Source organism: Camarhynchus parvulus, chromosome 3 (genome assembly GCF_901933205.1).
Source record: "Camarhynchus parvulus chromosome 3, STF_HiC, whole genome shotgun sequence".
In the NCBI taxonomy this organism is placed as follows: Eukaryota; Metazoa; Chordata; class Aves; order Passeriformes; family Thraupidae; genus Camarhynchus; species Camarhynchus parvulus.
The window spans coordinates 48717573-48732373 of NC_044573.1; the positions used below are offsets into that span (position 1 = coordinate 48717573).

At 39.8% G+C, this 14801-nt stretch overlaps 1 protein-coding gene across 2 annotated transcripts in view; it reads left to right on the forward strand.

Moving 5' to 3' along the window:
• Positions 1-14801, forward strand: part of PDE7B (phosphodiesterase 7B) — a 170744-nt gene that overhangs the window by 122880 nt on the left and 33063 nt on the right. For both annotated transcript variants that reach the window (XM_030945699.1, XM_030945698.1), the window contains one exon: positions 9965-10048. In XM_030945699.1, the coding sequence (XP_030801559.1) occupies positions 9965-10048 (84 nt within the window). The remainder of the gene's footprint in view (positions 1-9964; positions 10049-14801) is intronic.

Genomic DNA, 14801 nt, shown 5'->3' on the forward strand with positions numbered 1-14801 from the left:
AAGCCAGTGCTCAGTGCTTCCTGCTCCTCCTTCTCCCTGACATTGCTCTCTCCAGCCATGAAGACCCTTGGGGTAGCCCCACAGTGAAGAAAAAGTGGCCAGTGCTGCTGGGCTGGATTTTACTGGAGCACTGCACACTACTGCAGCCTCAGAAGAGGGCAGTGAGCAGAGGGGAGGCTGAATTACTGCTCAGTCAGAGGCAGGGAAGAAGGGTCACTTGAGAGTTAGGGATATATTCATATTTATATTTATATATTTATATTTATTTTGTGTGTGTGTGTGTGTGTGTGTGTGTGTGTGTGTGTGTGTGTGTGTGTGTAATGCAGAGCAGAGTTGGAAAAGAGGAGATGAAGAACATGCAGAGACTGACAAAGAAGGATCATCCTGTGGTCAATGCACAGGATTGAGACAACTTAAGTTTATTGTGCCTCACTCATCTCCAGCGTTGTACTGCTGCACCTTAAAGGGTTGTGCAGGCACCACATGTTAGATATGGTGAGACAGACTGAATCAGCAGAGACTCGGTCTCCTTGTGTGAGGGAAATGGCAGCCATGCTATTTCAGCGCAAAAATCAGGGGGGAGCAAATTCAGAGGGTCTTGTGCTTTTCCTGCTTGGCTCCACAGGCTGCTGTTCTGTGAAAAGTGTTGATAGGCTTGAGGTTTTGGCTAATGTTAGGTGTTGCAAAAGTAGTCAATGGCAATTGCTGTATTGCTACTTATGGTTTTAAACATTTGTCTTTTGTAGTTTAATGGGAAAGAGAGGGTGGAGAAATCTTGTGGGCAAAGCTGTGGAAATAGAGGGAAATTTTCTTAAGTGTCACGTTAAAGATTTGAAAGCATATTTTGATTTAATGGCACCAGTAAACCCCTTTGCATTCATTTTCTATTGTGTTGTCTAACTTAGCTGTTGGTTGTAAAAAAAGCAGAGATAATTAGTGTTTGAACTGTGGTGATGTAGAAACCAGGACCAGAACTGCAGGTAGAAAATGCTATGGAACTGCTGAGGCCCTGCATTAGAGAACTCTCTGTCTACTCAGAACAAACAAAACACAGAAGTGGAAAACTGAGGCATGGAAAGAAAAGTTTGTTCCATAAGAAACCAGGAAATGAGCTCAGGGCTTATGATTATCATCCTGCATGTCATTTCCAAGCATGCCTTCTCTTTCTCAGAAACAAAAAATACTAATACCAAATTACTGAACATTTAAAAATGTTCTATTCCACTTTAGAATAAGCGGCATTTTTTCATTAATATTTATGTTATTATATCAATTGTTATTTTACATTAATTAATTATATATAATATATAAAATTTTAAGCAATGCATATGCTAGATTTACATGGATTGTAATATGAACTGTTTCCTGCTTACCAACATAATAGTGCTTTAGCAGAAAATGAGAATCATACCTTGTGGCTCAGTCAGTGGAACCCATTATGTCTATATACTTACATATAAGTAATTGAAGAACTTGCAGAACAAAAATAAAAAGTTAAGAGATCCCTTAACAAATATTATTGGTGGGTGAGAAATGAGAATGCAGAAATGTAAAGCAGATTTGGTTGAATAAATGCTGGACAATTAGCTCAGCTTTCTGCAGAAAAAGAATCTGTTTTTCAAGTGCAAAACCCTCACTGGTGGATTCAGTGAGTCCAATTGTGTTCTCACAGTTAAAGCATTTAAAGCATTAACAATGTTCAAGTCAGAAATCCATATAATAAAATAAGACGTAGATGTTTGAAAGAATTCAGTTTGAAGTTACAATACATAGGCAAATACAAAAAGGTCTCTGAAAGAGTGTCTGTATCTAGAATGCTATTACAGTTAAGAAAATGTAATTTGTATTCAGGATAACTTAGGGGTTTGATGTATTCATGAGAGAAGAAAATCCTTATCTTTGGGGAATGGCAACAGAAATAGCTTCACCTGTTGCACTCTGCATAGAGATTTGAATTCTATACCTCTTTTTGGCATTGGTCTTAGAAAAAACAGATCTTTTTCTTTTTTACAAAATGAAAGCCTAATGACTTGGAATTGGGAGTGTAGATGTCTTAGAAGTTTGTTATTAAATATGTGTTTATTTCAGTAGTTGAGAGCCTGGCTGAAGACTAGAATCACAAAATTTCAAATTGAATAAGTAATAATGTTCTTTTATTTATGCTGCAATTTATTTGGGAGAGGGATGGGAGTAGCATGACAGTAGGATTTTATGTTCAAAGTTGCCATGGTAATGCAACCTACTACCTGTTGCTAAGACTATGCTGTAGCTGTTATTACTTTTATTACAGCTCTTTACCATTTAGTTTTTAAGGTGTTTGTTACAATTCAATTTCATTTTTAGGAAAACCAGTAAATTTTGCCATTTGCCAGGAGGGCTCTAGAGTAAAAGCAACGATAGCAGTCCAGGAACCTGATTCTGCTGACATGGCTCCTGTCCTCTAATGCAGAGATATTTACAAGCCATCAAACCATGTAGGAAGACAAGATTATCAAGACAGTTCAGTGCCCTGTCTATATTAATATCCACTTTTCCTGTAAAGTCAGTGATCAGTATTTGGAGACAGAAATGCCCCACCAATAACACCATACAAAACATACAAACAGGTGGTTCCTAGGATCCTTGGAGGATCCTGTCTGGTTCAGAGTGTCCTAGGACCTCTATTACTGTGCCAACCCTGCTGAGCAGCAGCAGTATGGTAAGCCTGAAGTCGGCCAGAGTGCTTCCATTTGGGGTCCCAGCTGTGAGACTCTTAAGATACCATCAGCCCCTCTACATAGTGGATGGCTTGGTCTTTACAATACACTGCAAGAAAAATATTTACCCAAGTCAGGATGGTTGTCTAAACCATGCCTTTCAAGTATGGAGGTGGTGATAAATGACTTCTGCCTTCTGCACTTAAAATGCTGTATTTATACAGCATTCTCTCTTGTTAGATTCTTATTTTCAAGACCTGTCTCCTGGTCTTATTTCTATAACTCCCTATCCTTTCCTGCTAGATAACAACACTTGTCTATCTTTTTATCTGCATGTGAAAGCCATTGGCTGAATTTTGCAAAATTTGTACTGGCAAGCACCTTCCTATATCTGAATCTCTCATGTCTTCAAACAGAAAAGTTCCTAATTATGCCCATTCTTATGCTCCTCTCTGTATTTGTGTCCAGTGGTTTAGCACTTAATGTAAACTTTTATATAAACTTTTGTATTTTATCTAGAAAATACTGAAAGTTAAGTAGATATCATGCAGTAGAATCAGAGAAATGAGTTACTGTGTTTTATCCAGAACAGTACTCTGATGGCTGTTGCATAACAAGTGCTGTTTTTGTTAAACTGAGCTGTGGGATAATATTACACTGTATGAGTGTACACAGTACATACGTGTTTTGAGGGTGTGCCTACATTGGTGTGAAATAAAGGTGCATGTATCTGTTCTGTTCTTACCAAATAGTCACAGGGATAATCACAGTGAAAGGCATACTCACAGCTAAGGGGTTTGGTGTGGTCTCAGTTTTCTGAATACAGTCCTCAAGGGTGAGGTCTTGGATTCTTCCCTCCCCATGCTCTGCTTATAATCGTGGCACCTAATTTAGGAAAAGGGTCTTAGACTCCATCTGCATCAGTCAGAAACATTTTGGGTCTTTGAAAGTCTCTTTAAGCATTAGTCACTGGGCGGAGGCACCTACTTCTCTCCACTCCTTCCGACCTATGAGTGTGTGAAATACATTTGACCTTGAGGCAATAATTCGTAGCCCATTATCAAACTCAAAAACAAGTGAAAGAATTGCCAGTACAATATAATACATTGATGTTTTGGAAACCTACCTTTGTTAGCTCATGAAATGGAGGGTTGATGTCTGTCAGTTGACTCTGGCCACTTTTACAGTCAGATGTTAGTGTTGCTCTACATTTGCTCATGGAAGAGCAGACAGGTCTGTGAAGGGGGAAATGTGGGTGCTGCTTCAATATCTCAGTTGCTGATGACTGCTGTTTTCTGGTTCTTGATGGCAGTTTTTGCATCGTCTTGGTTTTCACTTGTCTGCAAGAACTCTTTCCAAAGTCTGCCTGTTTTAAGAGCTTTGCCTCAAGATTCATCCGTTCAGTCTTCTCACCAGTCGCTGGTGTCATATGATATAGTTAAAGAGAGGACTTTTGGAGTGTCTGTAAAATACTCATTTAACTTGTTCGTTTGTCAGAATGGAAAGCTGTTCAAGATATGCCTGTGGATCCTATGGTCTTTCTCTATATCTAGGTAAGATGTACCAGGAGAATTCCAGCATTGAGAAGGGTTTTATGAACAGATTGTCAGCTTCTCTTTCTTGCATTTTACTGATCAGCACAGGGAGTGGTGATAGTATTGTTTGGGAGGTTAAGATATAACTGTGCTGTGGATTTTGGTCAGAAAAGGAGGGCAGAAATTAGTGCTGGCAGGTACAGAAAGCAGTCCCAGTAGTTCTTGTTGAACATAAGAACCACCATGCACTTCAGAATACTAAGAAATACACCATGCATGAAATGTCTCATCTGCAGCTGGAAAAGGAATTTTTAATAGCTGAACGTCAAGTAATTGACTGGTAATAAAGAAATAAATATAATTCATTCGCAGGGTAGGACCACTGCAAGGGAAATTAAGTAATTTTCTGTGTAAAAAACATTTACAAAACTGAATTACAGTTTCTACATCATCATTTTATCCTCTTTTTGTAAAAAGGGAGTACCATCAATTACTTTCCTTTGCAGAGCATTTTGAAACAAAACTGCAGAATACGTTGGATGAAATCAATACTTATGAGCTCATTAGGACTACTACCAGAAATAGTATAACCATGCAGCATACAGCATGGAAAAACTTCCATTTTGGAATGTTTACATGCCTAAAAATTCAGTGCTTAAAAATGAATGAAGTGTGGAGGCTACTCCAGTTTCTCCTGCTGCAAAGGGGAGTCATCCTGAGTCTGTAACCTTTAAATCAGTCTCTTTGTGTCTGTTCAGAGGAAATGGCTTTGTTCAGAAGATCTGATGCACATGAGAAATCTTTATAAAATGCCTTAGACAAACAAGAATTTACAGTAACACTTATAGCACTAATACAACAGAATGAAAAGATCCAAATCAGCATGAATCACCATGAACAAGCATGAGATCTCTTCAAATAAAAATATAATTCCAGTAATTCTGGTACTCACTTTTAATGTAGCTTTTCATTTGAGTTTGCTACTTTTACAAAGCAACACTTCTCTCATTTAGAAACCTTTCCACTAAAATCAGATTGATGCTTAAAACATCATCAGACCCTCTTGTTTCGGGTCAGAAATCCCAAGCCTTTTCATAACTGAGATAATGGAGGAGCCGTGGGATCCATGGAGTCCACTAGGGGCCTTACTGCTGCTGCTTGGTTTTCCATGAAAAGTTGTCAGCCACTGCAGTATGTACCCTGAACAGTCAACTTAAGAAATACCAGAATGAAGATTGTAAGAAAGTTTGACTGGAATAAATACTTGTAACCGGTTGTGAATTTGCTGTGGTATTCCCGATTTACCACATGGAACTGTGTACTAAATAGAATCAATAATTTGGTGGTTGGTCCTGACTTTTGCTGGATGAAGCTACTCTGTTGTTTTGCCACAGCTATGGCCCTATTTTCTCTCCTAATTTGTTGTGCTCGCTCAGTGAAATTGAATCGCATGCTGTTTCAGGCAAGTCTTGGAGAAGTTGTTTTCCTCGGTGCAGATGGCTCTTTCCTCCAGATGTGAAAGGCAGTTAAGAGCTGCCTCATTGGTTTTTTTAACCCTTCTGGACCATCTTGAAGTGCCCTTGATGCTATAGTAGTGCGGTGGTTCTTACCTTATAGATGATTTTCTTGTGCCTGTGATCTGTCATGCACATCAGTCACAGCTCTGGCTCCTTAAACGGGTTGCTTTGGTTTATTTGGTTTGTGTTCTTGTTTGTTTTAACAACGACAAAGTAAAATTCAAGAGCAGAGCAGCCTCTGGGAGATCTCCCTGCTGGAAGCTTTGTGGCAGCTTGGCACCAGTGAGGGTGCAGCCCCTGGTGTTTGCAGCTGCAGATGTTCCAGCCTTGCATCTTCAGCCCAAAGCAGTCAAGGAGAATCTGTACCCTGACCATTTCCCTTCACCCTGCTTGTTTCATTTGGGAACACAATGAGCTGTCAAAATTTCCTGCTTTGTTACCACAGAATTCCTTCCTTTCACTCTAAAAAGTATTATTTATCTAAAACTGCTAATTGCATAAATTGTCAGAACGGCTGCTTAGCTTGATTTTTAAGGTGGAGACAAAGAGATGTAAAGGTCTGGTGGACTGATGAACGTCAGCCTCAAAGTCATCTGCCAAAGCAAAAAGAATAACATTGAGTGTGTTGCCATGAACGGCCCAAATTAATGTGGTAAGTTGTGTATCTGGTGCAATCCCTTACTTAGATGTAATTAAAAGTAATAGGGAAGAATATAAATATTTTCCAAATACATGAGCCAAGAAAAAATGGAGGAAGGGAGGTGTGGTTGATTTAGCCCACCACCACTTCCTAACTAATCTTTCTCTAATGATGTAGAGAGAGACTAGGTGGCACCTGATGAAGTATTTTGAAATAAGAGATTCATGAGGTAGAGCTACTTGATAACATCTTTGACTCATCAGAAACTTGCCTTCCCTCAGGATAAAGTTAATAATCATATAAGAATATAAAGATTTTAGTGGCTTTTCCTAAGTCAGCAAGGATGCAGATTTATTCTGTATACTATAGTGCTAGAGACAGTCCAAAATTATATTGTCTGTAAAAAATGTAAAATTACACAAATAGCCAGTTCTAATAATCACTAATTTGTCATGACTTCTGTTCCTGGGGTTTGCTAGTTCAGTAAAACTCATTCATATTTCATACTAACTGCATCAATAGCTCCATTGCTTACCCTCTCTTTGCTGAAATTGCTTTGAATAGTGTACATAAGCATCTAATTTGGCTAGTCTGTAGGTCTGTATGAGACAGCAGGACCGTGGGAGGAAGCTGGGTACCAGGAATATCCAGGCATCTGGGCCACAGAGCAGCTGGGACAGAAGAGGTGACAGCAGAGGTGAACTTAATTTAAAATAGCTGTAGCTGTTAATACCTGGTATCTCCCAGCATTGTGTTATCCTCAAGAATCATTAGTGCTCTTCTGTGTCAAGATCATCAAGAAAAATTCTTTAGGACCATTCCCAGCATAAATTTTCTAAATATCATGGAGATTATGGAGTAATTGTTCCCATGCAAAAGTTTCCTTTCGGTGCACCATGTTGTCTTCTTATTTTTAGTCTTCATTTCTTGTACTCATCTCTTGCATTCTCTTGTATGTTTAATGAAGTCCACATTGTTGAATTGCACTACAGTATTGCTTTCTTTTCCTTTTGTCTAACACTTAGTTATTTTATTTGAGGTAATTAAGTATCTTGTATACTTAATATTTGTATACTCTTACTTTGTATACTCTTTGTATACTCTTACTTTTGGTAAGCCCACCTTGTCTTTTCATCGGTGTTACAGTTGTCTACCTACCTTTAGTGTGGTCTTCCTCAAAATTTGGGGTCACACTTTTGAGATCAGAGTTAGGGAATCCTTTTGATACATGACTCTATATGATTTTCTTTTTGTTTAGTACTATGGTACCTCCTCTGATTTAATAGATGCATTATTTCATGCCTAGAAAGAATATCAGTCTTTCTGGCTTTATAGTATCATATGCTTTGGGTGTTTTTTCAGATTTTTGGAGTCTGAATTTATCTTTTTTTTTGTTTTTAATGTCTCTGCTGATACAGTCACAAGTGACATGTTTGTCAGTGTATAATACAGAGGATTACTTGCAGATTCCTGTTAATTCATTGGTGCCTGCAGAAAAACAAAAGCGTTGGTCAAGGCATGCTCTGAATTCACATCCGTTCTTAATTTGCTGATGCCTGTATCAGCAGCAGGCTCAAGCCTGCCTAATTTTTTTGAGTTTATATCATGCGTACGGTGTGCTTGCCATTCTTACTCTTTGTGCACACGTGAGCCAATCTGATGGAGTTACCTGTGGCAGAGAGCAATGCTTTTAAGTCTGGGTGCTGCTTCGTGAGCTCTGGCTTGTGGGCGCTGGTGAATCTTGCGTCAGTGTTTAACAAACTCTCCAGCTCTTTGCTCCACCCTTCTTCTCTTTAACTTGAGGATCTCGGGGGGATGGGTTCTTGTACCTTCATTGCCACAATTACATAGCACGTAATTTTAAGCTGCTGATGAAGGTGGACCCACGGCTTCAGCCTACCTTTGAAGTGGAACAGCTGAAGAGCAGGTAGAGGTTTGCACCTCCTGCTCCTGCTGTCAGGAGGGGTAAGTGGGGTACAGCTTGAGTTGCTTTGGACTGGTTCCTTAGGGTGGTTGGCAAGAAGGAGCCGAGAACGGGGAACACATGTTCTGTCTCTGAGAACAAAAAAGCAAAGTGAAAGTAAGGGTGAGAGAACCTGGATTTATATTTATAATCAAAAGTGACTGTGTTTGAAATATTCTTAATTTGCATGCACTCTCTTGTATCTTTCGTATCTCTAAGGACCCCTAGAGGGCACGGAAGTTTTTCTCCACCTCAGATATTTAACTTAGTAATTCTACTTGGCTTTCTTCCCTTCAACATAATTGTAAGCACATTTTAAGTGAACATTAGATAGAAAAAAAATTAACAGCATTTACCTAGGTCCTTCTTTTATGTTACAAGATGTTTTCTTGTTTTTAAACACAAGCAGTAGAAGCTAGCACTAGCAGCCAAATTCTTAAATTATTGTTTAGATTAGTCAGATGCTATATTTATATCCCAGAGAAAATGCAATTCAAACTAACTAAAAATTCACACTTCATTGCAAACTTTGATAGGACTACATTGTGAGCTGTGTAAGGATGTGCAGTGGGTATGCTTTCAACACTGTGGTCTCTGTTTCTGTAGAAGAGGAATTAGTATGGTGAAGAACTAGAGTGCTCTTAACTAGAACCTCAAGGTCTCCAGACTTCATCTTATTTAAGAATTTTTAATATTTTGGTCTTGTTGATTGCCTGTAAAGGAACAATTACATTTCACTACAAGATACTTAAAATTATGGACACATAAAAATGACATATGCTTGCCCACTAGTTCCTGTCTACTTGGAGAGAGGTTTTGTAACTCTTATATATTCTGGGGAGCATTTTTCTCCTTTAATTATTTTTGCCTATTTAATCAATATTACATGGTAAGTCAGGAACTAGTCAGTGTGCAATGGACAATACTAATTCTTAGTATTGTGTTGGCACTTCATCACCTTTAAATATACATACTAACGCTCCAGAGTAATGCTTATCTGAGAACATCAGGTTTTCACTCACATAAAACAGCTGCAGTGTTTGAGGAGAAGGTTTGCATTTTCCAGAGTGCTCAAAGAGCAGAAAGTAAAACAAAAACAAACAAACAAACATACAAACCACCCACCTAAGTGCAAAAACATCTTAATACTTTTTGGGGGGGATTTTTCCATCAACTAATGGTTTTGAGAGCAGTCCCACAGCTGTGGAGGTCCGTTGGATTGTGGGCCTGGTCTGGGATTGGGACCTTTATATGTGAAACCCTGACAGTCAGAGTCCTACCTGTTCTTGCTTGAGAAGAAAAAGGCAGATGTCTGCACTTCTTGTGAAGCAATGAGAGTCTGCTTGCTGGGCAAGAAGTTGTTCAATAGGATAATGTTGTTTAATCCCAGCCAGCAATGAAGGGGTTTTTGTGTCTCTGTTCTGATAAGAGGATCAGCTGTACTGCTTTACCCAATTACCCAGGGATGTCATGGAAGATGAATTTTTGGACCTTAGTTTTCCCACTGGAGGAGTGTAATGTCGTCACTTTGTATTAAAAAATAGATCTAGATGGAAACAGCAGAGAAAGGCAGCTGCCCCTTCTAATGTTTCTGGGGATTTTGTGTTTTGCAGGAGATGCACGGGTGAGAGGTCAGACAGGGGTTGTCTCCGAGCGCCGCGGCTCCTACCCGTTTATAGACTTCCGTCTTCTTAACAGTAAGTGCAACCCTTCTTTCAGGTCTGTATTTAAACAAAAACAAATAAAAATCTCTATTGGAAGTGTATGAACCAAACTATCTCATCTCACACATATCTGCAGCTCAGCTGTCTTCACACAGTCAGCATTAATTCCATTATTTCCACTCAGTGTCTGGTTGTGAAATGTTTTGATTGTGTGAATAGTCCATAATGCTCAATCTGTCAAATGTAAATACAGTAGGGCCATGGGATGTGCTAGGGAAGGAGCAGGGGCAGTTCAGAATTAAAGAGATAAACCTCTGTGTCCTTTAGCCTCTTAAACAACAGTTGGAACAGATTTATGTGAAGCTGTTATCCGGTCATATAGAATTGGCACGGACAGGGAGCATGTGACAGCACTGACCAGTGGTTTACAATAACATTAATTTTTCCAACAATTAGAACCCAATCCAAAGCCCCATGGAGTCTTCTCATTGACGTCAATGGATTTTGGGTCAGGCCAGCAGTGAACATCTGTTAAAAATAATCTTAACCTCATTTTGATTGAAGTTATTTTGCCACTGTTGTAAATAAAATCTAAAAAGAAACAAATCAAGACCCTGTTGGTTTTTTTTTTTCATCTGATGGACTCTCTCTACTGATGCAAACCCATTAGCAAGCATGTAAAAAATAAGATAAAAAGAACCACTTAGTCTTGGGTCCTGTAGCACTGAGCCTGGATGCTGTGTAAACTTCAGTGTATGGATACAGGCAGATCTTGATGTGTCCTTGTGCACTGCACAAGCAACCTTTGAAAAAACTGTTATTCACTATCTTCATCAAAACAAACTGGGACTCCAGCAGTTTCAGTGCTGACACAGTTATGCTCCTAGGGATTGTGCTTTTTATCAAAGAGCAATTTTCAAACCAAAGTTTGAATTCTCCTTTTTGTACTTCCTTGTCTGGGTGCCTGGGGAAGGGGAAGGGAGGAGGAAGCAGGGAGGGAAGGGAGCAGAGAGGAAGCGAAGCGGGAGGGCTGGCTGGGAGTCAGGGGTAAAGAGGAGCTGGGAGGGGAGGGCTTGGGATCTGATGGGCTGCATCCATCCATGCTGGCAGAGTTACTGCCACCAAGCAACGTGCTGCTATCAGTCCTGCTGATGGAAGGTTATTTTCTGGGTTGTAAGTCCATCAGAAAGCTTGCTGTGGCTGAGGTAGAAAGACATAAGGGGGTAAGATGGGTCCATCAGTTTTCCAAGGACAAAGGGAATAACTTACTGGTTGAGCAGAGTTTTGAGGACAGTTTAGTTCTGACTTGCCAATGAAAAGCATGAAGAAAAATCAGGTGTAGGCTGAGCACTTTTCATTCATAAAGTGGATATATATTCATATTCAAATGTGACTAAATTGATTCTTTCTTTTTTATTTTGAATACATACACGTTATATTAAATTCAGTTTCTTTTAAACTTCAAAAGAGTTTTCAGTTTCTTTGCCCCTGGAGAAGGAAGAACACAAGAATAGTTTCAGAATTTTTTTCTGGCTATAAGGCTTTCAGTTCTAGCCCCTGTATATGAATCCTGCCATCCTCCAGATCCTGCCAGTTTCTGGGAAATGCTGGTGCTGTCCGTGGGCTGTGTAGAGAGACATCTATGGCGAGGGATGCTCTGGTGAATATTCAGCCTTTGATCATGCCAGGAGCAGGGCACTCCACTTAACCACTCTAAATATAACTGCTGAACCTAAAAATTGTTGCCTCCTGGTGTGTGCACCTCTGGTCCAACAGGGTAGGGGACCTGGGTGTTCTTTGCTCCTATGCTATCTCTCACAGAGACCTCCAGCTTACTCTTTTTACTGCTTTTCCATAATCTGAAATGTATGGCTGGCTGATCATGATCTCTGTAAGGGAAAGCAGTGATCCTGATTTTAGATTCCCCATGGCTTTCAGGTTTTTATATATTTACCATCTTCTAGAGAGAAGGAGTAGTGCAGTAATCTGCAGTTCTCTGGGCTTTATGTGAGTCCAAATCCGGCTAGCTCGAACCCTTAGCCCACATGGACTTGCATATACGAAGTAAGAGACAAGGAGCACTCTCCACCATGTGGGGACGAGTATCCTGTTTATTGGCTTAGGACAGGACGCTTCTGGCGACGGCGACCACCGAGGTGGAAAAGAGAGCGGACCACACCTGCAGTGGGGTTTTACACCCCAGAGGATGGGGGCGGGGAAAGAGGACCACAGCCAATGGGATAACATTGGGGTGGGGTGAGGGGAGGGGCCTCCTGTGGGACAGGCCACCCGGGAGAGACCATGTGAAGGGGAGGGGGAATAAACCATCCCCGTGACCTGACGTACCCAGTAAAAATTTCCCATCACCCCATGCAAAAACAACTAAATAAACTATTTAGTGCAATACAACAGAGTAGTGTTGCCTTAATTTTTCAGTGCAAAATGAAGTGGGATTTCTAGATACTTGACTACTGATTTTGTAGTTGGCAAGTGCACACTGGGCCTGGCTCACTTGGTGACCTACAAGTAAATGAGGATGCTCCGTGTCAGAGCATGCAGATGTGTTTTGCCAGGAAATAAACAGGCTTTTGTAATATTTGTTCATCTACATCTTTCTGTTAAATCCATTCCTGCTGTGCAGAAGTAGCAAAAAACATAAGCCCATAAGCAGCAAAAAACATGGTGCTGCACATCCTATCAAAAAGAAATATATGTAAATGCCAGCACTGCACACTTTCTTGAAAAGTACCCAACTAATACTTGCAGTAAAATTTTGTCCCCATGTTGCATTTGTTTGGGGGCAGTAACTGGCAGGCAGCAACTGTATACTGAAAGATTTTACACTGAGAGAGAGAAGAGGCAGATGAAATGTTATAGTAAATGTTCTCAGAGGTCATCAACAAATGCTGCATAAACATTACTCCAGCTTCTCACTAACAAACTGAGCTTAAATAGCGACTGTTCTATCTCGCGTCTGAAATACTGTTCCAAAAAAAAACAGTACCAGCCTTGTTTTAAATTAAGGGAAAACACTGAAGCTCATTCTTGAACAAGTTGACATCCATTATGTAAATTTGCATGTAAAAAAAAATACAGAGCATTGATATTTAATGTCAGACTAAAGGTTACTTACATGTAGCTTTTTTTTTTCTTTTTTGCTTACTTGCAGATTCAGTCAAATTAGTGGATGTTTCCCTACTTTGTCTGTTAAGGGTTAACACTGACTAGACCATATCTTCTGTTTTTTCTGGAGTCCTACAGTAAAGTCTCTGTGTAACTTAAGACACCACGAAGTCTTTTTGGATAGGAAAACTTCCTTCACTCTGAAAATGGGATCTTCTGTAGCCCTAATCAAAGCCAACTGTACTAATGTTGGCTTCTTGCTGTTTGAGTCTGTGATGCCATCTACACATTTCCCCAGTGACTCTGCAGTATATAGAAAATTAGTGTTGCTTCACCTTGTCTTTGCCAGGCTGTCAGGACCATGAGGATTTTTCAGAATCTTCTCTGGGGGAGATACAGGGCTTTAGTGTCTTCCTGTCTTTTCTCTGCTTAGTTGCAAGCTTTGCTAGGCATAGTTGCACTTGTGGGTTTGGGGACTCTCAATAACTCTGGAATACCAAATTGAGTGTAAAATACCCCTGTGTTGCCGAGAACTCCTTGGTTCTGTTCTCTGAGGAGTGAATGTTTGCCCCAGCCCCTAGAGTTAGTCCTGCAATTTGTGGAGACCTGCGTGACCTACCAGATTCTGTTCTGTGTCAATGGCAGCGAGTCAGAAGCTTGAGGGGAAGCCTTGTAGCAACTCCACCCCAGCAGAGGGAGGACTCCTAAAATACGAGATACAAATTTTGCACAGCCCTATAGGTTTATGGGAAGATAGGGTGATAGTTTTGTCTTCAATTAATTCCAAACAAAACCCCACAAATTTTAGGAAATTTTGACTCTGAACTGGGTAGATCAAGCTTGAGACTGAACCTGGTGCAGGTCGAAATTGGTGTTGGCAATTCATTGACACTTTTGCATTTCAGTGAATTAAATGAACCTTACTGTGTTCACAGGACAGAAAAGGAGTTAAATTAAATATTTGCAGGGTAATAATTTAGAATTCAAAACACTTCTGCAGTGAGAATTAATCCAATTTTCCTTTTAGCAGAGTATATTTTGGATTTGAGGAATAAAGGAGCATAGCTATGGTAAGCAGTAATTTAGTTCTCTGATTCATAAAGTTGCTCAGTGAGTCATTGAAGCAGATCTCGCTAGTGACTAATATGCATTGATTTAAATGGATTTTATTGTCTCATTATGAGGGTTTTTTTGGTGGCTGTGACAGTACACTTCTTCATTGCCTTAACTCAAAAGTTTGAGGGAATTCCTTGTGATAAATCTGGACTTGTAAGTAAACATGCAGCAGTAAGCAAGACCTCGCCCTCCTGCAGTTATGTTAGATACTTTGTTTTATTGCCAGGTTCAATCAAGTAGAGTAACAAAATAACATCGATTACAGCTGTGATAAGTAACTTATTATTTACAAGTTTGCTTGTCAAGCAAGTCAGAAGACAAGGTTCTTAAGACTTAAATTCTCCCGTTCCCATCTTGTTTATGCTAAGCTTTTATCTGAATTAAATTTTGGCTTGCAAACGACAAAATTATTAGCCTTTAATTGATTATATTTAATTCCCTTCTTCAGTATTCACTTCAGTATTTATATATGTGACCTGCAGATTGGAGTCTCTGTACCCAAATGGTGTTACCCAGAGAGATACCTGTTTTCTTACACCTTGCACAG